The following is a 22,755-nucleotide window of genomic DNA, read 5'->3' on the forward strand; positions in this document are numbered from 1 at the left end:
AACTGAGAGAAATTGGTCATCGCGCCTCTTTCAAGCGTTTTGAAAATGTTTTCGGTGAACAGTACATGTATTTCGGTGTTTTTGATCTTTTGACGTATGTAATAAGCACAGTATTTAGGTAGGTAGTAAGGAAATATTCTCATTTTTCTAGAGATTGCCGAACACTGTTTGATTTTGGATTCGACTCAACCGAGGATCTACCACCTAAATGACAGGAAGTTTGAGTATAAACTTTCCCTTCAAACTGCTCAACTGTTGGTGAGCATCATGATCTTTCTTTTTAAATTTCAATCTAGTTTCTTAACATTTTATAGACTGTATCATGCAGGTCCTTAGCATTTGCAAACGTTCATCGTTTGTGTTTCTGCCTAATTTTTTTACACTGCAACAAGTTATTTATTGTTGAATTTGACATTGCTTCCCTTGTCATAGTCTATAATTCTCAGTGTTTGTTGGTTGTCTGTCATTCGTGTGTCCAGTTATAACGATAAAAGTCTAGGAATGAATAACCTGCTTTGCATTGCAATTGAACTCGTAACCTCCAGTTTGGCAGACAGTTGAGCTAACTAATACGCTACGCTGGCTATGCCGCACTATGGAATAATTGTGCACATACTCAGACCAGTTATGACACGCACGCTTAGAGTGTTTGCAAAAATGCTATTGGTTTCTACTAGCATGCTTGAACGTCATGATTGTGGGAAAGATCATGCCCTACAACGTAATGGTCACAAGCTATCTTTACGGCTCTTATTATAGTGAAGATTTAGACTAGGTTAAGTTACTAGCTTAAGTTACTCAAATACATCGGGTAACGAAACATCACCAATAGCAACTACATTACGTTCCACTTAATTCCACTTACGTTCCACATTACCTACCAGAGTTTATAAGCCGGTTTATTACCAGTTCAATGCCAGACATTCACCCAGAATTTGCTACTTGCATTATTTTTTGAAGGCTCCACCAACTCTAACCAAAGGCATATTTTTATGTACACATGATAGTACCTCCTACACATGATAGTATTCCCTACACATGATAGTACCTCCTACACATGATAGTAGCTCCTACACATGATAGTATCTCCTACATATGATAGTACCTCCTACACATGATAGTACCTCCTACACATGATAGTATCCCCTACACATGATAGTACCTCCTACACATGATAGTATCTCCTACACATGATAGTATCTCCTACATATGATAGTACCTCCTACACATGATAGTACCTCCTACACATGATAGTATCCCCTACACATGATAGTACCTCCTACACATGATAGTACCTCCTACACATGATAGTATCCCCTACACATGATAGTACCTCCTACACATGATAGTATCCCCTACACATGATAGTACCTCCTACACATGATAGTACCTCCTACACATGATAGTATCTCCTACATATGATAGTACCTCCTACACATGATAGTACCTCCTACACATGATAGTATCCCCTACACATGATAGTACCTCCTACACATGATAGTACCTCTTACAAATGATAGTACCTCTTACAAATAATAGTACCTCCTACACATGATAGTATCTCCTACACATGATAGTATCCCCTACACATGATAGTACCTCCTACACATGATAGTACCTCCTACGCATGATAGTTTCTCCTACACATGATAGTATCCTCTACACATGATAGTGCCTCCTACATATGATAGTACCTCCTACACATGATAGTACCTCCTACACATGATAGTACCTCTTACAAATGATAGTACCTCCTACACATGATAGTATCTCCTACACATGATAGTATCCCTTACACATGATAGTACTTCCTACGCATGATAGTATCCTCTACACATGATAGTACCTCCTACACATGATAGTGCCTCCTACATATGATAGTACCTTCTACACATGATAGTTTCTCCTACACATGATAGTATCCTCTACACATGATAGTACCTCTCACAAATGATAGTACCTCCTACACATGATAGTATCTCCTACACATGATAGTATCCCCTACACATGATAGTACCTCCTACGCATGATAGTTTCTCCTTCACATGATAGTATCCTCTGCACATGATAGTACCTCCTACACATGATAGTGCCTCCTACATATGATAGTACCTCCTACACATGATAGTACCTCCTACACATGATAGTACCTCTTACAAATGATAGTACCTCCTACACATGATAGTATCTCCTACACATGATAGTATCCCCTACACATGATAGTACCTCCTACGCGTGATAGTTTCTCCTACACATGATATTATCCTCTACACATGATAGTACCTCCTACACATGATAGTACCTCCTACATATGATAGTACCTCCTACGCATGATAGTTTCTCCTACACATGATAGTATCCTCTACACATGATAGTGCCTCCTACATATGATAGTACCTCCTACACATGATAGTACCTCCTACACATGATAGTACCTCTTACAAATGATAGTACCTCCTACACATGATAGTATCTCCTACACATGATAGTATCCCCTACACATGATAGTATCCCCTACACATGATAGTACTTCCTACGCATGATAGTACCTCCTACACATGATAGTACCTCCTTATATCATACTTATATGTTAGTGCTTATATCATACTTATAGATTAGTGCAAATATCATACTTATAGGTTAATGCATATATCATACTTATATGTTAGTACTTATATTGTACTTATATGTTAGTGCTTATATCATACTTACATGTTAGTGCTTATATTATACTTATAGGTTAGTGAAAATATCATACTCATATATGTAGGTTAGTGCTTATATCATAATTATAGGTTAGTGCATACATCATACTTATAGGTTAATGCATATATCATACTTATAGGTTAGTGCATATATCATACTTATATGTTAGTGCTTATATCATACGTATATGTTAGTGCTTATATCATACTTATATGTTAGTGCTTATATCATACTTATAGGTTAGTGCATATATCATACTTATAGGTTAATGCATATATCATACTTATATGTTAGTACTTATATTATACTTATATGTTAGTGCTTATATCATACTTACAGGTTAGTGCATATATCATACTCATAGGTTAGTGCTTATATCATGCTTATAGGTTAGTGCATATATCATACTTATAGGTTAATGCATATATCATACTTATAGCTTAGTGCATATATCATACTTATATGTTAGTGCTTATATCATACTTATATGTTAGTGCTTATATCATACTTATAAGTTAGTGCTTTATCATACTTATAGGTTAGTACTTACCATAAAACCTCTAATTGTCTTCTTCTAAAGTGGCGTTCATATGGAAGCGGCTTTCAAATAGAGACTGGCGGTCTATTTTTCAAATGGCTCGTCAGATTTTTCGGAAGTTAGATTTAGCCCTATCGCGGGCGAAGTGAATGTTGCCTATTTTTGCTCTCTCTTTTCGGTGGAGCGATATTAAACCTTTTGAATGCCATAAATCTGCTTACTTACCTCTAACTTGTCAAATATCTCTTAATAAATATGCATTGAGAAACTGAGAAGTAGCTCTACCAGTTGATATCTATTGCTTGCAATTGACCCGTGATGATTTTATAGCCGATGTCCTTCTTTACAATTGGCTGGCATTGTCAATTTTTAATTAATTTTGAATTTGAAGACATATTTTTATTTATATTTATCTATATATTTATCTATACTTAACATTGTTGAATAAAAGCTCATTGCACTCTTTGATATGTTTGGTACAGTTTGCAGCCAAAAATAGCTTTTTATGTGCAATAGAAGTGGAGTTATGAGCATCGATCCATCGTGAGCCGTGTTAAGATAGCCGCAAAAATGCTATTAAAAACATGCTATAAATCTGCATATTTATAAATTCTACAATAATAATCTATCAAATAATGCAAATATACATTTATGAACAAGTAACATAAATGAACCATACTAATATTACATTCAGAAACAAAAGTTAACGTTTTTAAAACAAAAATATTTCTATCGTTTGCTCGGATAGCTGCGTTCTGATTGTTGCTGTCGATGGAACGAACATCTTCTAGTTGTCCAATACCGTCCACATTATCTTCTGGCCTCAACTTTTTTCTTTACTGTTGAACTAGTCGATATTAGTGTCCAAACAATTTTTTACCAGAGCAAAACTTTCACCGCTGCATTTAGCACTAATGCAGCGCATAAAGGTTTTGCGCACAATAAACGTAATTTTTGGTTCAAAACTTGCGAACCGGTTTTTATACACACGTCCTTCGAGGGATTAAAACCGCGTTAAGCAAGGAACTGCTATAATTAGCCTGAGACAGTTAGTAATTATTTCTATGGCGTTGCTTTCGAAGTTCCATCTATGATCGTAAATTTAAACCGTTTTTTATATATGTACATGTACTTCAAAGTATCAGGACCGCATTAAACAAGGAACCACTATTAGCCTGAGACAGTAATTATTTCTATAGTGTGGCTTTGAAAGTTCATCTATCATCGTAAATTTAAGCCATTTTTATATGTAGGCTACTTCAAAGTAGAAAGATCGCGTTAAACAAGAAACTACTATTAGCCTCAGACTGTTATTGGTTATTTCTAGGGTGTTGCTTTCAAAGTTTTAGCGAAAAAAAACCAAAAGCTTTGGAATTGAACAACGAGAGAATTAACCGTTATTGATATAAACGATTTATTATTAATACGATTTTGTGGAAACTTTTCTACTGATCAGTTAATATTATGGGCTCATAAAGATCAAATACTGTCACAGTGGCGGTCAAATGAAGGCGGCGTTCAATTAGAGAGGGGCGGTCTACTTTTCAACTCTTCTCTCAGGGAGGTGGCGTTCAAATAGAGGTGGCATTCAAATAGAGGTGGCATTCAATTAGAGGTTTTACGGTATATCATACTTATATGTTAGTGTTTGTACCATACTTATAGATAGGTTCATGGGAATAATTTTTTTTACCATTTTATGGCAATTTGATTGCCTGCTGAACATGTCTTAATTATCTTATGTTTGATAATACAATGAAATGGTAGGCTCATGTATATAATAATAATGTGCTATTTATATTCTATATCTATATATAAATCTCCAAGTTTGTCGTCTGTCATTTCCTGTCCGCCCAGCTATAGCTATTAAAATCTACGAATGACAATTTCACTTCTTTCGTGGTTTTAACTCACAAAGATTGCAACTGCAAGTGTGTAAACATGCGCATCTAAGCACAAGGCTACGCAGTTTTTACCATTCCATCGCTCTCACCATATACTGTATACTCTTTTCCCCAATTGCACACGCTAAATTACGTATTAATACAATGAGCCCACTTGTTACGAGGTTTTATGACTGGTTTTATAACCACTGGTTTTATAACATCTGTTATAAAACATTTTTTGTCTAACTCTATGCTTTTTTATCTAACTCTATGCTTTTTTATCATCGCCGTGAGAGCAAATTTGCTTTCCACCATACGAGATCAACCCAAATTTCTCTCCATTTTAAAATTTGGCAGTCGTACCGACTACGTTGAAATCGCTGATGTGCTATTTGTCGGAATCTCTTCCACAATGCATGAAAGGGATGTTCATTGTTAATTGGTGTAAGTTATTGTGAAAAAGAAAAATACATGTAATCGATAACATTTTAGCTGGTGACAATTTAAAAGTTTAGTTTCGTAAAATACATGCTTTCACAATCATTAAATTCAAACAAAATCTGGTTGTTTATTTACGGCTTTTACGTTATACCTATCTCTTTCAATTAAGATTAACTTTTCAATCAGTTCTATTTAAAACATCTTTGTTTGAATGAATACTGATTATCTGTACTTTAATGTTTATTTTAATATGGGTATAGTATATTAACAGTCCTTAACATAATTAATAGTCCTTTCCTCAGATGAATATCAATTTCGTTACACACGCGGTTCACAAATGTTCATTACAGCGCTCGCTTTGTGTATTAGCTTACACATATTTCCTTTGAATCTAACGATTTTCTGACTCGTGATTGATTTCACATTTAATTTAGAACAAACATAGTTACAGTACTACTTTACTGTACTATCGTGTAAGATTATAAGTTTCAGCTATTATATTATGATTATAGTACGATTATATGTATCACTCTCTAATATTTATTCAATAAATATTTATTACATTCACAAATTTACATTTCTACAAATTTAGAAAATTATAATATAAGTTTTTAAAGTTTGTTTTAGAATTATTGTTTCCGAGTTGCATTTTTTAAACATAATTTGAATATAGTGTTTTAAGTTTAAACATTTTAAATTTTCCGATCACTGTTATTATCACTTAATTGGTTTCCATTCTTTCTTTATTATTAATATTAATTAATCATCTAACCAGTTTTTTTAGACATTTTTCTGATAAAATTTTAATTCTGAAATACTTCCATATTCAGTTATAGTTTTTATTTTAAATTAATCTGGTAATTACATGTATTCTGAAATGTCACAGATAATCTAATGCCTAAAAAAAGAACCTGCAATCATTCACCTTTTGGGTGATGTGGTAATAACATATGTCTACAAACATTAAAATTTATAAATAAATAACTTCATATAAAAGTTAAAATATAACATGTTTTACATGTTAAATGAACTTAATTTTCTGTGCACAAACTTTTTCAGTACCCGAACAACACCGGGTATTCGTCTAGCATATATCTATATCTCAAAGTTTGTCTGTGGTCGTCTGTTGTCTGTCCCGCTATAGCAATTAAAATCTAGGAATAAACCATGCTCTGCATACTGGATTTAAACTCTCAGAGATTGCAACAACTAATATGTAGGTGTGCGTATCTGACCGCAAAGCTAAGCCATTCCTGCCATTCCCATTGCTCTTACCATCTACCGAACAACCTTTCCGCGATTGCATACCCTAAATTACTGATTAATACAGTACATACTTGGGTTACGATGCCCCTGGTATAAATTTTTTTTGCCTCACTCTATGAAACACGATGCATTTTAGTCCTTGCCATACTAGGGCGACGACATTATTGCGATATAAACAAAAACTTTTCTCCAAATTAAAGTTTCCGATATGCTATTCCCTGAAATCCCTCCTACAACGCCCAAAGCGATATACGATTCTCGCTATCTCAGTTTAGCCTTATTCGTTATGAGTTATAGTAAAAAGGAATTCAAAACTAGATAAGTGATAACCTTTTAGTCTATGACAAAGTTGAAGTTTAGTTTAGTGAAATACATACTAAAACATAGGTTTAAGTATGTGTTTAGTAAATTAAATTCATTTGAGTTAAGTTTAACGTTTATGTTATACGTCTGTCCCAAAGGTAAAATTTTCTCTTGGTACGCACATGCGCGAATGTACTACATGGTAATGTTACATTTTTTTGCAGATCATAACCACTAAATACAAAAAAGGTCACTTCAGGTAGATATAGTTACTAAGGTTAGCAAATTGTTTTGTTACTAGCTTTTAATATATTAAAAAATATAAAAATGTAATAAAATTTTGATGATTGTTACCAGGAGGTGTTTACATTAGATAATTACTATGAATTTCTCTGCCACTCTATACGACATTATCGCCTTATGCTGCCAACACTGACACGAATTAAAATCGTATAATTGTATACCAAATAATTTTTCATTGGAATCATAGCACCCAGACTTTATTTAGCCATTATTTGCTAGTTATTTCACATTTACATTTAAGCACCTTTACAGTTGTTTTATCTTTTCTCTCAATTTATTTCAACAAAACACTTTCCTGATATGAAATTTAAAATGTACGGTTGTTTGAAAAACCTTTACGGTAGATTTTTTCTCCTAATTTATTTGAACTGCACAAAACACTTTTCTCATGATATGAAGTTGGAAAGTTAGAATTTTATATTAAATAAAAATAACTTTTTTTATTTAAAGACCTTTTTACTACTCCGGCAAGTAATTATATGTTATGTTAAATATTTGTTATATATATGAATAATCTAATATCATACACACTAATAATTGGTAGAATATTGCTAGAGACTACTAAGAAATGGAATAGTGGCACTCACCTCGCAATTATGACCATTAATTCTGAACTTGCTAACGCAAGGCTTCACTTAGAGGTGTATTTTAGCTATTCTATTTCCAATAATCTTTTCCTAGATTTGGGATTGAATTTGATGCAGAGACTCCTGTTATCTTGATTTCAGAACATCTATAAGTCAACAGCAACACCTGATGGTTATGAAGCCTACAATCATCCTTTGGAAGGTGAACAAGTGGCCGACTGTCAATCTTGTCTTCTATGCCCCCAAGGTGAGGATGCATCTGGCAGTTGTGTCTTCTGTGTACTCATGGTGAGGGTGTGTCTGGCAGTTGTATCTCCTGTGTCCCCAAGGTGAGGGTGTGCCTGGCAGTTGTGTCTTCTGTGTCCTCAATGTGAGGGTGTGTCTGGCAGTTGTGTCTCCTGTGTCCCCAAGGTGAGGGTGTGTCTGGCAGTTGTGTCTTCTGTGTCCTCACAGTGAGGGTGTGTCCAACAGTTGTGTCTTCTGTGTACTCATGGTGAGGGTGTGTCTAACAGTTGTGTCTTTTGTGTCCCCAAGGTGAGGTTGTGTCTAACAGTTGTGTCTCCTGTGTCCCCAAGGTGAGGGTGTGTCTGGCAGTTGTGTCTTCTGTGTCCTCACAATGAGGGTGTGTCTAACGGTTGTGTCTTCTGTGTCCCCAAGGAGTTTGTACCTTCAAGACAGATGTAGTGGTTAACAGCGGTGTGAGAGAAACTTGACAGGAATGCATTCGATACACTTAAAATTATGATCCTACATAATATAGCAAACTTTAAATTTAACTTAAATGAATTTATCTCACTAAAAACACACTTGAAGCTAAATTTTAATTTTTTACTAAACTTACTTTAATTTTGTCATTGTCTTAATTTTTTATTATTTGTTCCTGGTTTGGCGCATTTTGTCTCGCTTTCACTTTAACTTTTGGCCAACCTTATTAAAACTTTTTTCATTTGAGATGAGAAAGAGCAATTGATGTTGTTCTCGAAAGCAGCCTCTCGCATACTTGGCAATTTAGTGGCCATCATCAACCGGCTCGTATACTTGTATCTCAAAGGTTTTTTTTGTCTCAAGGAGGTTACTCGATCGATTTTTTGCTCATCTCTCGATTTTCTCATGTTAGGGTACTTGTATTACAAGGTATTGTATATACTGTATATATAGCGTGTACATGTATATAGCATATCTACTGTATATACATGTAAGTACACTATATAAAGTATATACTGCATGTATCCTTCGATTTTTCGTGATGTCATTTTATTGTAGTCGGCCATCTTTGTAGACAACTTTGGTCGTTAAAAAAGCGAAGCTTCTGCAATGAGTTTTTGAAAGCGATGCTTTTGTTTGCAATTTTTTTATTATAGTATCAAAACAACACCAAAAAATACTATTAAATAAGAGAATGACAATCGTTTTCTACAAATATGGTGGCTTTTTCGCGAATGAGCGCATGTGCAAACAGATTGATGGCGTCAACAAAAATGATGGATATGCTGTATATACATGTATTTACACTATATACACGTTTATGCTGTATATATATGTATACATTGTACATTTATATACATGTATATAAATCTCCAAGTTTGTTGTCTGTCCAATTATAGTGAGAAAACATTAGCAAAGAAAAATTACCTTCGTGCTGTATTTGAACTCGCGATATGCAAATTGCAAATTTGCTAACAATCACGCATAGCCACAAGGCTAAACCGCTCTTATCCTTCCTATCACTCTTACCATATACGGTATATCCTTGTCACTCTTACCATATACGGTATATCCTTGTCACTCTTACCATATACAGTATATCCTTGTCACTCTTACCATATACGGTATATCCTTGTCATACAAGGATATACCGTATATGGTAAATTAAAATTTGGCAGTCGGTGTATTGATTACGACAAACTAACAAAAGTGTCAATATGCTATTAGCCGTAATTCATAATGCTATGGGTCTGCCATAGCCATTATCATAGCCATATGGATAATTCCATGCATTAGATAATTACTATGGGTTTCTATTTTATTTTTAACAAAATATCCTTACGAAGAGCAACAAATTAAATAGAATAGTTTAAAGGTTGACATACAATAAAATTCATATTACAGTTATTTGGTATCAAAAGATTCATCATGTCTTACTCTGTTGTGTTGTAGGTGCAAATATGTGGAAATGTGATTAAAAGCTCTTAAAAGCTCAAAAACAAACAGTTAATCACAGCCATCATGAAAAGCCGTAGTTTGCGATCTCTTTATTTCGATGACGTACTCAAACATTGTGGTTATCTTGTAACACGTGATGTTATCATTATATAATTTGCAGATTAATAGCATATTATTTGATAGCATCATGCGGTAATCTGATCAATGCTCGTAACTCCTTTTCTATTGCACATAGAAAGCCAGCTTTGGCTGCAAATTAGCAAACAGATCAATGAGTGCAAGGAGATTTATCCAAAATTGGTAAATATAGATGTAAAATAAAAATTTCTTCAAATTCACAAAGAAATAAAAATTGAAAGCTCAAGCAAATTGCTCGGCAGGACACAGGCTGTAACGCAATAGCAGGTTAATTGTAAGCAATAAATTTCAACTGATAGAGATATTTCTCTGTTTGTCGATGCATATTTATTAAGAGGTCTTTGACAAGTTGGGGATAAGTTAGCAGATTTATTGCATGCAAATGGTTTTATATAGCTCTATCGGAAAAAGAGGACAAAATATAGCTGACATCCGCTTCACCAATAATAGGGCTAAATTTATCTTCCCAAAACTCCGACGAGCCATTTGAAAAATACACCGCCAGCCTCTCTATAAATGCCGCCTCCAATTGACTGCCATTATAAAATAAGGGCTGAAAATTAGAGCACCATGTCGTTCAATTAGAGGTTTTAAGGTATGGATGTAAGCTTGTAAAAACTATTTGTAAGAATTAGTGTAAGATTTATAAGCAAAAATCAGTGAAGAGATAGGTTTTTGGTGGTTCAAAATTCAAATAATGAAAATTGTGAATAACTAATTGCAGTGCTGCCGTTATTTCATTGAGTCCAATAGGAAACAAGAGTTATGGCACTATGTTTTCAGAAAGTTAGGTTAAGTTTTCTGCGATGATAATATGATAAAATGTGCCAAACTGTTTGTGGATCACGGTTTTAGCAGTAAACGGCCAATTTTGTTTTTGCTTAGCAAACAATACTGCATGAATTATTGCTGTATCGATTTTACATTTGTGGACTGCTTAAACGTTGTTAGGACTTAGAATTTATTAGTTATTGATTTACAGATTTTTACTGATGATCTTTCTTTGTTTGCATTGCTATGTTTTTTTTCTGTTTCACATCAGCTAGAATAGATTTGTAGTTTTTATTGCAATTTTGAACTCAGAGATGGAAACTAAAGTGCACAATGAGATGAGGTGTACAGAAATTTGCAAGCTCTACTGCTTTCAGTGCTACATCAATGGAGAGAGATTGTTTTGCCCCAAATGTGATGAGACTGCGAGTGCCTCTCTAGGTAGGTTCTAAATGATGTGTGCTGCTTTAGGAATGTACAAACTAGTGTTACTTTAGGTGTATGATAGAGATGATACAGCTAGTGTTACTTTAGGTATATGATAGAGATGATACAGCTAGTACTACTTTATGTATATGATAGAGATGATACAGCTAGTGCTACTTTAGGTATATGATAGAGATGATACAGCTAGTCTTACTTTAGGTATATGATAGATATGATACAGCTAGTACTACTATAGGTATATGATAGAGATGATACAGCTAGTACTACTTTAGGTATATGATAGAGATGATACAGCTAGTACTACTTTAGGTATATGATAGAAATGATACAGCTAGTACTACTTTATGTATATGATAGAGATGATACAGCTAGTACTACTATAGGTATATGATAGAGATGATACAGCTAGTACTACTTTAGGTATATGATAGAGGTGATACAGCTAGTACTACTTTAGGTATATGATGAAGATGATACAGCTAGTACTACTTTATGTATATGATAGAGATGATACAGCTAGTACTACTATAGGTATATGATAGAGATGATACAGCTAGTACTACTTTAGGTATATGATAGAGATGATACAGCTAGTACTACTTTAGGTATATGATAGAGATGATACAGCTAGTACTACTTTAGGTATATGATAGAAATGATACAGCTAGTACTACTTTATGTATATGATAGAGATGATACAGCTAGTACTACTATAGGTATATGATAGAGATGATACAGCTAGTACTACTTTAGGTATATGATAGAGGTGATACAGCTAGTACTACTTTAGGTATATGATGAAGATGATACAGCTAGTACTACTTAATGTATATGATAGAGATGATACAGCTAGTACTACTATAGGTATATGATAGAGATGATACAGCTAGTACTACTTTAGGTATATGATAGAGATGATACAGCTAGTACTACTTTAGGTATATGATAGAGATGATACAGTGAGTACTACTTTAGGTAAATGATAGAGATTATACAGTGAGTACTACTTTAGGTATATGATAGAGATGATACAGCTAGTACTACTATAGGTATATGATAGAGATTATACAGCTAGTGCTACTTTAGGTATATGATAGAGATGATACAGCTAGTCTTACTTTAGGTATATGATAGATATGATACAGCTAATACTACTTTAGGTATATGATAGGGATGATACATCTAGTCTTACTTTAGGTATATGATAGAGATGATACATCTAGTACTACTTTAGGTATATGATAGAGGTGATACAGCTAGTATTACTTTAGCTATATGATAGATATGATACAGCTAGTCTTACTATAGGTGTATGATAAAGATGATACAGCTAGTACTACTTTAGGTATGTGATAGAGATGATACAGTGAGTACTACTTTAGGTATATGATAGAGATGAGACAGCTAGTACTACTATAGGTATATGATATAGATAATACAGTGAGTACTACTTTAGGTATATGATAAAGATGATACAGCTAGTACTACTTTAGGTATATGATAGAGATGATACAGCTAGTACTACTTTAGGTATATGATAGAGATTATACGGTGAGTACTACTTTAGGTATATGATAGAGATGATACAGCTAGTACTACTATAGGTATATGAGAGAGATTATACAGCTAGTGCTACTTTAGGTATATGATAGAGATGATACAGCTAGTCTTACTTTAGGTATATGATAGATATGATACAGCTAAAACTACTTTAGGTATATGATAGGGATGATACATCTAGTCTTACTTTAGGTATATGATAGAGATGATACATCTAGTACTACTTTAGGTATATGATAGAGATGATACAGCTAGTATTACTTTAGGTATATGATAGATATGATACAGCTAGTCTTACTATAGGTGTATGATAAAAATGATACAGCTAGTACAACTTTAGGTATATGATAGGGGTGATACATCTAGTCTTACTTTAGGTATATGATAGAGATGATACAGCTAGTATTACTTTAGGTATATGATAGATATGATACAGCTAGTCTTACTATAGGTGTATGATAAAGATGATACAGCTAGTACTACTTTATGTATATGATAGAGATGATACAGTGAGTACTACTTTAGGTATATGATAGAGATGATACAGCTAGTACTACTTTAGGGATATGATAGAGATGATACAGTGAGTACTACTTTAGGTATACGATAGAAATCATACAGCTAGTACTACTTTAGGTATATGATAAAGATGATACTGCTAGTACTACTCTAGGTATATGATAAAGATGATATAGCTAGTATTAGTTTAAGTATATGATAGAGATGATACAGCTAGTCTTAGTATAGGTATATGATAAAGATGATACAGCTAGTACTACTATAGGTATATGATAGAGATGATACAGTGAGTACTACTTTAGGTATATGATAGAGATGATGCAGCTAGTACTACTTTAGGTATATGATAGAGATGATACATCTAGTCTTACTTTAGGTATATCATAGGGATAATACAGCTAGTCTTACTATACGTATATGATAAAGATGATACAGCTAGTACTACTATAGGTATATGATAGAGATGATACAGCTAGTACTACTTTAGGTATATGATAGAGATGATGCAGCTAGTACTACTTTAGGTATATGATAGAGATGATACATCTAGTCTTACTTTAGGTATATCATAGGGATAATACAGCTAGTCTTACTATACGTATATGATAAAGATGATACAGCTAGTACTACTATAGGTATATGATAGAGATGATACAGCTAGTAATACTTTAGGTGTATGATAGAGACGATACAGGTAGTACTACTTTAGGTATGTGATGGAGATGATACAGCTAGTACTACTTTAGGTGTATGATAGAGATGATACATCTAGTCTTACTTTAGGTATATGATGGAGATGATACAGCTAGTACTAATCTAGGTATATGATAGAGATGATACAGCTAGTACTACTATAGGTATATGACAGGGATGAATCAGTTAGTACTACTTTAGGTATATGATAGAGATGATACAGCTAGTATTACTTTAGGTATATGATAGAGATGATACAGTGAGTACTACTTTAGGTATATGATAGAGATGATACAGTGAGTACTACTTTAGGTATATGATAGAGATGATACATCTAGTCTTACTTTAGGTATATCATAGGGATGATACAGCTAGTCTTACTTTAGGTGTATGATAAAGATGATACAGCTAGTATTACTTTTGGTATATGATACATATGATACAGCTAGTACAACTTTAGGTATATGATAAATATGATACAGCTAGTACTACTATTGGTATATGATAGAGATGATACAGCTAGTACTACTTTAGGTATATGATAGAGATGATACAGCTAGTCTTACTTTAGGTATATGATAGAGATGATACAGCTAGTACTACTATAGGTATATGATAAAGATGATACAGTTAGTACTACTATTGGTATATGATAGAGATAATACAGTGAGTACTACTTTAGGTATATGATAGAGATGATACAGTGAGTACTACTTTATGTATATGATAGAGATGATACAGCTAGTACTACTATAGGTATATGATAAAGATGATACAGTTAGTACTACTATTGGTATATGATAGAGATAATACAGTGAGTACTACTTTAGGTATAAGATAGAGATGATACAGTGAGTACTACTTTAGGTATATGATAGAGATGATACAGCTAGTACTACTTTAGGTGTATGATAGAGATGATACAGCTAGTATTACTTTAGGTATATGATAGAGATGATGCAGTGAGTACTACTTTAGGTATATGATAGAGATGATACAGCTAGTACTACTTTATGTATATGATAGAGATGATACAGCTAGTGCTACTTTAGGTATATAATAGGGATGATACAGCTAGTACTACTATAGGTATATGATAAAGATGATACAGTTAGTACTACTATTGGTATATGATAGAGATAATACAGTGAGTACTACTTTAGGTATATGATAGAGATGATACAGTGAGTACTACTTTAGGTATATGATAGAGATGATACAGCTAGTACTACTATAGGTATATGATAAAGATGATACAGTTAGTACTACTATTGGTATATGATAGAGATAATACAGTGAGTACTACTTTAGGTATATGATAGAGATGATACAGTGAGTACTACTTTAGGTATATGATAGAGATGATACAGCTAGTATTACTTTAGGTATATGATAGAGATGATGCAGTGAGTACTACTTTAGGTATATGATAGAGATGATACAGCTAGTACTACTTTATGTATATGATAGAGATGATACAGCTAGTGCTACTTTAGGTATATAATAGGGATGATACAGCTAGTACTACTCTAGGTATATGATTGAGATGATACAGCTAGTACTACTATAGGTATATGATAGAGATGATACAGTGAGTACTAATTTAGGTGTATGATAGAGATGATACAGTGAGTACTACTTTAGGTATATGATAGAGATGATACAGCTAGTACTACTTTATGTATATGACAGAGATGATACAGTGAGTACTACTTTAGGTATATGATAGAGATGATACAGCTAGTATTACTTTAGGTGTATGATAGAGATGATACAGCTAGTACTACTCTAGGTATACCTATATGATAAAGATGATACAGCTAGTATTACTTTAAGTATATGATAGAGATGATACAGCTAGTCTTACTACAGGTATATGATAAAGATGATACAGCTAGTACTACTATAGGTATATGATAGAGATGATACAGTGAGTACTACTTTAGGTATATGATAGAGATGATACAGTGAGTACTACTTTAGGTATATGATAGTGATGATACAGCTGGTACTACTTTAGGTGTATGATAGAGATGATACAGTGAGTACTACTATAGGTATATGATAGAGATGATACAGTGAGTACTACTTTAGGTATATGATAGAGATGATACAACTAGTACTACTTTAGGTATATGATAGAGATGATACAGTGAGTACTACTTTAGGTATATGATAGAGATGATACAGCTAGTACTACTCTAGGTATATGATAAAGATGATACAGCTAGTACTACTCTGGGTATATGATAGAGATGATACAGCTAGTACTACTATAGGTATATGATAGAGATTATACAGTGAGTACTACTTTAGGTATATGATAGAGATGATACAGCTAGTACTGCTTCATGTATATGATATAGATGATACAGCTAGTATTACTATAGGTATATGATAAAGATGATACAGCTAGTACTACTCTAGGTATATGATAGAGATGATACAGCTAGTACTACTATAAGTATATGATAGAGATGATACAGTGAGTACTACTTTAGGTATATGATAGAGATGATACAGTGAGTACTACTTTAGGTATATGATAGAGATGATACAGCTAGTACTACTTTAGGTATATGATAGAGATGATACAGTGAGTACTACTTTAGGTATATGATAGAGATCATACAGCTAGTACTACTTTATTTATATGATAGAGATGATACAGCTAGTACTACTCTAGGTATATGATAAAGATGATACAGCTAGTACTACTATAGGTATATGATAGAGATGATACAGTGAGTACTACTTTAGGTATATGATAGAGATGATACAGCTAGTACTACTTTAAGTATATGATAGAGATGATACATCTAGTCTTACTTTAGGTATATGATAAAGATGATACAGCTAGTACTACTCTAGGTATATGATAGAGATGATACAGCTAGTACTACTATAGGTATATGATAGAGATGATACAGCTAGTACTACTTTAGGTATATGATAGAGATGATACATTTAGTCTTACTTTAGGTATATCATAGGGATGATACAGCTAGTCTTACTATACGTATATGATAAAGATGATACAGCTAGTACTACTATAGGTATATGATAGAGATGATACAGCTAGTACTACCTTAGTTATATGATAGAGATGATACAGCTAGTCTTACTTTAGGTATATGATAGATATGATACAGCTAGTACTATTTTAGATATATGATAGAGATGATACAGCTAGTACTACTCTAGGTATATGACAGGGATGAATCACCTAGTAATACTTTAGGTATATGATAGAGATGATACAGCTAGTAATACTTTAGGTGTATGATAGAGACGATACAGGTAGTACTACTTTAGGTATGTGATAGAGATGATACAGCTAATACTACTTTAGGTGTATGATAGAGATGATACATCTAGTCTTACTTTAGGCATATGATGGAGATGATACAGCTAGTACTAATCTAGGTATATGATAGAGATGATACAGCTAGTACTACTATAGGTATATGACAGGGATGAATCAGCTAGTACTACTTTAGGTATATGATAGAGATGATACAGCTAGTATTACTTTAGGTATATGATAAAGATGATACAGTGAATACTACTTTAGGTATATGATAGAGATGATACAGTGAGTACTACTTTAGGTATATGATAGAGATGATACATCTAGTCTTACTTTAGGTATATCATAGGGATGATACAGCTAGTCTTACTTTAGGTGTATGATAAAGATGATACAGCTAGTATTACTTTTGGTATATGATACATATGATACAGCTAGTACAACTTTAGGTATATGATAAAGATGATACAGCTAGTACCGCTATTGGTATATGATAGAGATGATACAGCTAGTACTACTTTAGGTATATGATAGAGATGATACAGCTAGTCTTACTTTAGGTATATGATAGAGATGATACAGTGAGTACTACTATAGGCATATGATAGAGATTATACAGTGAGTACTACTTTATGTATATGATAGAGATGATACAGCTAGTACTACTTTAGGGGTATGATTTATATGATACAGCTAGTACAATTTTAGGTATATGATAAAGATGATACAGCTAGTACTACTTTAGGTATATGATAGAGATGATACAGCTAGTCTTACTTTAGGTATATGATAGAGATTATACAGCGAGTTCTACTATAGGTATATGGTAGAGATTATACAGTGAGTACTACTTTAGGTATATGATAGATATGATACAGCTAGTACAACTTTAGGTATATGATAAAAATGATACAGCTAGTACTACTATAGGTATATGATAGAGATGTTACAGCTAATACTACTTTAGGTTTATGATAGAGATGATACATCTAGTCTTACTTTAGGTATATCATAGGGATGATACAGCTAGTCTTACTATAGGTATATGATAGAGATGATACAGTGAGTACTACTTTAGGTATATGATAGAGATGATACAGTGAGTACTACTTTAGGTATATGATAGAGATGATACAGCTAGTACTACTTTAGGTGTATGATAGAGATGATACAGTGAGTACTACTTTAGGTATATGATAGAGATGATACAGCTAGTACTACTTTAGGTATATGATAGAGATGATACAGTGAGTACTACTTTAGGTATATGATAGAGATGATACAGGTAGTACTACTATAGGTATATGATAGAGATTATACAGTGAGTACTACTTTAGGTATATGATAGAGATGATACAGCTAGTACTACTTCATGTATATGATAGAGATGATACAGCTAGTATTACTATAGGTATATGATAAAGATGATACAGCTAGTATTACTCTAGGTATATGATTGAGATGATACATCTAGTCTTACTTTAGGTATATCATAGGGATGATACAGCTAGTCTTACTATACCTATATGATAAAGATGATACAGCTAGTACTACTATAGGTATATGATAGAGATGGTACAGCTAGTACTGCTTTAGGTATATGATAGAGATGATACATTTAGTCTTACTTTAGGTATATCATAGGGATGATACAGCTAGTCTTACTATAGGTATACGATAAAGATGATACAGCTAGTACTACTATAGGTATATGATAGAGATGATACAGCTAGTACTACTTTAGGTATATGATAGAGATGATACAGCTAGTCTTACTTTAGGTATACGATAAAGATGATACAGCTAGTACTACTATAGGTATATGATAGAGATGATACAGCTAGTACTGCTTTAGGTATATGATAGAGATGATACATTTCGTCTTACTTTAGCTATATCATAGGGATGTTACAGCTAGTCTTACTATAGGTATACGATAAAGATGATACAGCTAGTACTACTATAGGTATATGATAGAGATGATACAGCTAGTCTTACTATAGGTATATGATAAAGATGATACAGCTACTATTACTATAGGTATATGATAAAGATGATACAGCTAGTACTACTCTAGGTATATGATTGAGATGATACATCTAGTCTTACTTTAGGTATATCATAGGGATGATACAGCTAGTCTCACTATACCTATATGATAAATATGATACAGCTAGTTCTACTATAGGTATATGATAGAGATGATACAGCTAGTACTGCTTTAGGTATATGATAGAGATGATACATTTAGTCTTACTTTAGGTATATCATAGGGATGATACAGCTAGTCTTATTATAGGTATACGATAAAGATGATACAGCTAGTACTACTATAGGTATATGATAGAGATGATACAGCTAGTACTACTATAGGTATATGATAGAGATGATGCAGTGAGTACTACTTTAGGTATATGATAGAGATGATACAGTGAGTACTACTTTAGGTATATGATAGAGATGATACAGCTAGTACTGCTTTAGGTATATGATAGATATGATACAGTGAGTACTACTTTAGGTATATGATAGAGATCATACAGCTAGCACTACTTTATGTATATGATAGAGATGATACAGCTAGTACTATTCTAGGTATATGATAAAGATGATACAGCTAGTATTAGTTTAAGTATATGATAGAGATGATAGATAGTACTACTATAGGTATATCATAGGGATGATACAGCTAGTCTTACTTTAGGTATATGATAGAGATGATACAGCTAGTACTACTTTAGGTATATGATAGAGATGATACAGCTAGTATTACTTTAGGTATATGATAGAGACGATACAGGTAGTACTACTTTAGGTATGTGATGGAGATGATACAGCTAGTACTACTTTAGGTGTATGATAAAGATGATACAGTTAGTACTACTATAGGTATATGATAGAGATATTACAGTGAGTACTACTTTAGGTATATGATAGAGATGATACAGTGAGTACTCCTTTAGGTATATGATAGAGATGATACAGCTAGTACTACTTTAGGTGTATGATAGAGATGATACAGCTAGTATTACTTTAGGTATATGATAGAGATGATGCAGTGAGTACTACTTTAGGTATATGATAGAGATGATACAGCTAGTACTACTTTATGTATATGATAGAGATAATACAGCTAGTACTACTTTAGGTGTATGATAGAGATGATACAGCTAGTATTACTTTAGGTATATGATAGAGATGATGCAGTGAGTACTACTTTAGGTATATGATAGAGATGATACAGCTAGTACTACTGTATGTATATGATAGAGATGATACAGCTAGTGCTACTTTAGGTATATAATAGGGATGATACAGCTAGTACTACTCTAGGTATATGATTGAGATGATACAGCTAGTACTACTATAGGTATATGATAGAGATGATACAGTGAGTACTAATTTAGGTGTATGATAGAGATGATACAGTGAGTACTACTTTAGGTATATGATAGAGATGATACAGCTAGTACTACTTTATGTATATGACGGAGATGATACAGTGAGTACTACTTTAGGTATGTGATAGAGATGATACAGCTAGTATTACTTTAGGTGTATGATAGAGATGATACAGCTATTACTACTCTAGGTATATGATAAAGATGATACAGCTAGTATTACTTTAAGTATATGATAGAGATGATACAGCTAGTCTTACTACAGGTATATGATAAAGATGATACAGCTAGTACTACTATAGGTATATGATAGAGATGATACAGTGAGTACTACTTTAGGTATATGATAGAGATGATACAGTGAGTACTACTTTAGGTCTATAATAGAGATGATACAGTGAGTACTACTTTAGGTATATGATAGAGATAATACAGCTAGTACTACTTTAGGTGTATGATAGAGATGATACAGCTAGTATTACTTTAGGTATATGATAGAGATGATGCAGTGAGTACTACTTTAGGTATATGATAGAGATGATACAGCTAGTACTACTTTATGTATATGATAGAGATGATACAGCTAGTGCTACTTTAGGTATATAATAGGGATGATACAGCTAGTACTACTCTAGGTATATGATTGAGATGATACAGCTAGTACTACTATAGGTATATGATAGAGATGATACAGTGAGTACTAATTTAGGTGTATGATAGAGATGATACAGTGAGTACTACTTTAGGTATATGATAGAGATGATACAGCTAGTACTACTTTATGTATATGACAGAGATGATACAGTGAGTACTACTTTAGGTATATGATAGAGATGATACAGCTAGTATTACTTTAGGTGTATGATAGAGATGATACAGCTAGTACTACTCTAGGTATATGATAAAGATGATACAGCTAGTATTACTTCAAGTATATGATAGAGATGATACAGCTAGTCTTACTACAGGTATATGATAAAGATGATACAGCTAGTACTACTATAGGTATATGATAGAGATGATACAGTGAGTACTACTTTAGGTATATGATAGAGATGATTTAGTGAGTACTACTTTAGGTATATGATAGTGATGTTACAGCTGGTACTACTTTAGGTGTATGATAGAGATGATACGGTGAGTACTACTTTAGGTATATTATAGAGATGATACAGTGAGTACTACTTTAGGTATATGATAGAGATGATACAGCTAGTACTACTTTAGGTATATGATAGAGATGATACAGTGAGTACTACTTTAGGTATATGATAGAGATGATACAGCTAGTACTACTCTAGGTATATGATAAAGATGATACAGCTAGTACTACTCTAGGTATATGATAAAGATGATACAGCTAGTACTACTCTAGGTATATGATAGAGATGATACAGCTAGTACTACTATAGGTATATGATAGAGATGATACAGTGAGTACTACTTTAGGTATATGATAGAGATGATACAGCTAGTACTACTTCATGTATATGATAGAGATGATACAGCTAGTATTACTATAGGTATATGACAAAGATGATACAGCTAGTACTACTCTAGGTATATGATAGAGATGATACAGCTAGTACTACTATAAGTATATGATAGAGATGATACAGTGAGTACTACTTTAGGTATATGATAGAGATGATACAGTGAGTACTACTTTAGGTATATGATAGAGATGATACAGCTAGTACTACTTTAGGTATATGATAGAGAT

The 22,755-nt window shown here is 33.1% G+C and overlaps 1 protein-coding gene across 1 annotated transcript in view; it reads left to right on the forward strand.

Moving 5' to 3' along the window:
- Positions 1-22,755, forward strand: part of LOC137394277 (uncharacterized) — an 88,838-nt gene that overhangs the window by 23,851 nt on the left and 42,232 nt on the right. Inside the window, exons 8-10 of the mRNA XM_068080996.1 lie at positions 152-258; positions 8,172-8,277; positions 11,415-11,543. Of these exons, the coding sequence (XP_067937097.1) occupies positions 152-258; positions 8,172-8,277; positions 11,415-11,543 (342 nt within the window). The remainder of the gene's footprint in view (positions 1-151; positions 259-8,171; positions 8,278-11,414; positions 11,544-22,755) is intronic.

This window comes from Watersipora subatra, chromosome 4 (genome assembly GCF_963576615.1).
Source record: "Watersipora subatra chromosome 4, tzWatSuba1.1, whole genome shotgun sequence".
Lineage (NCBI taxonomy): Eukaryota > Metazoa > Bryozoa > Gymnolaemata > Cheilostomatida > Watersiporidae > Watersipora > Watersipora subatra.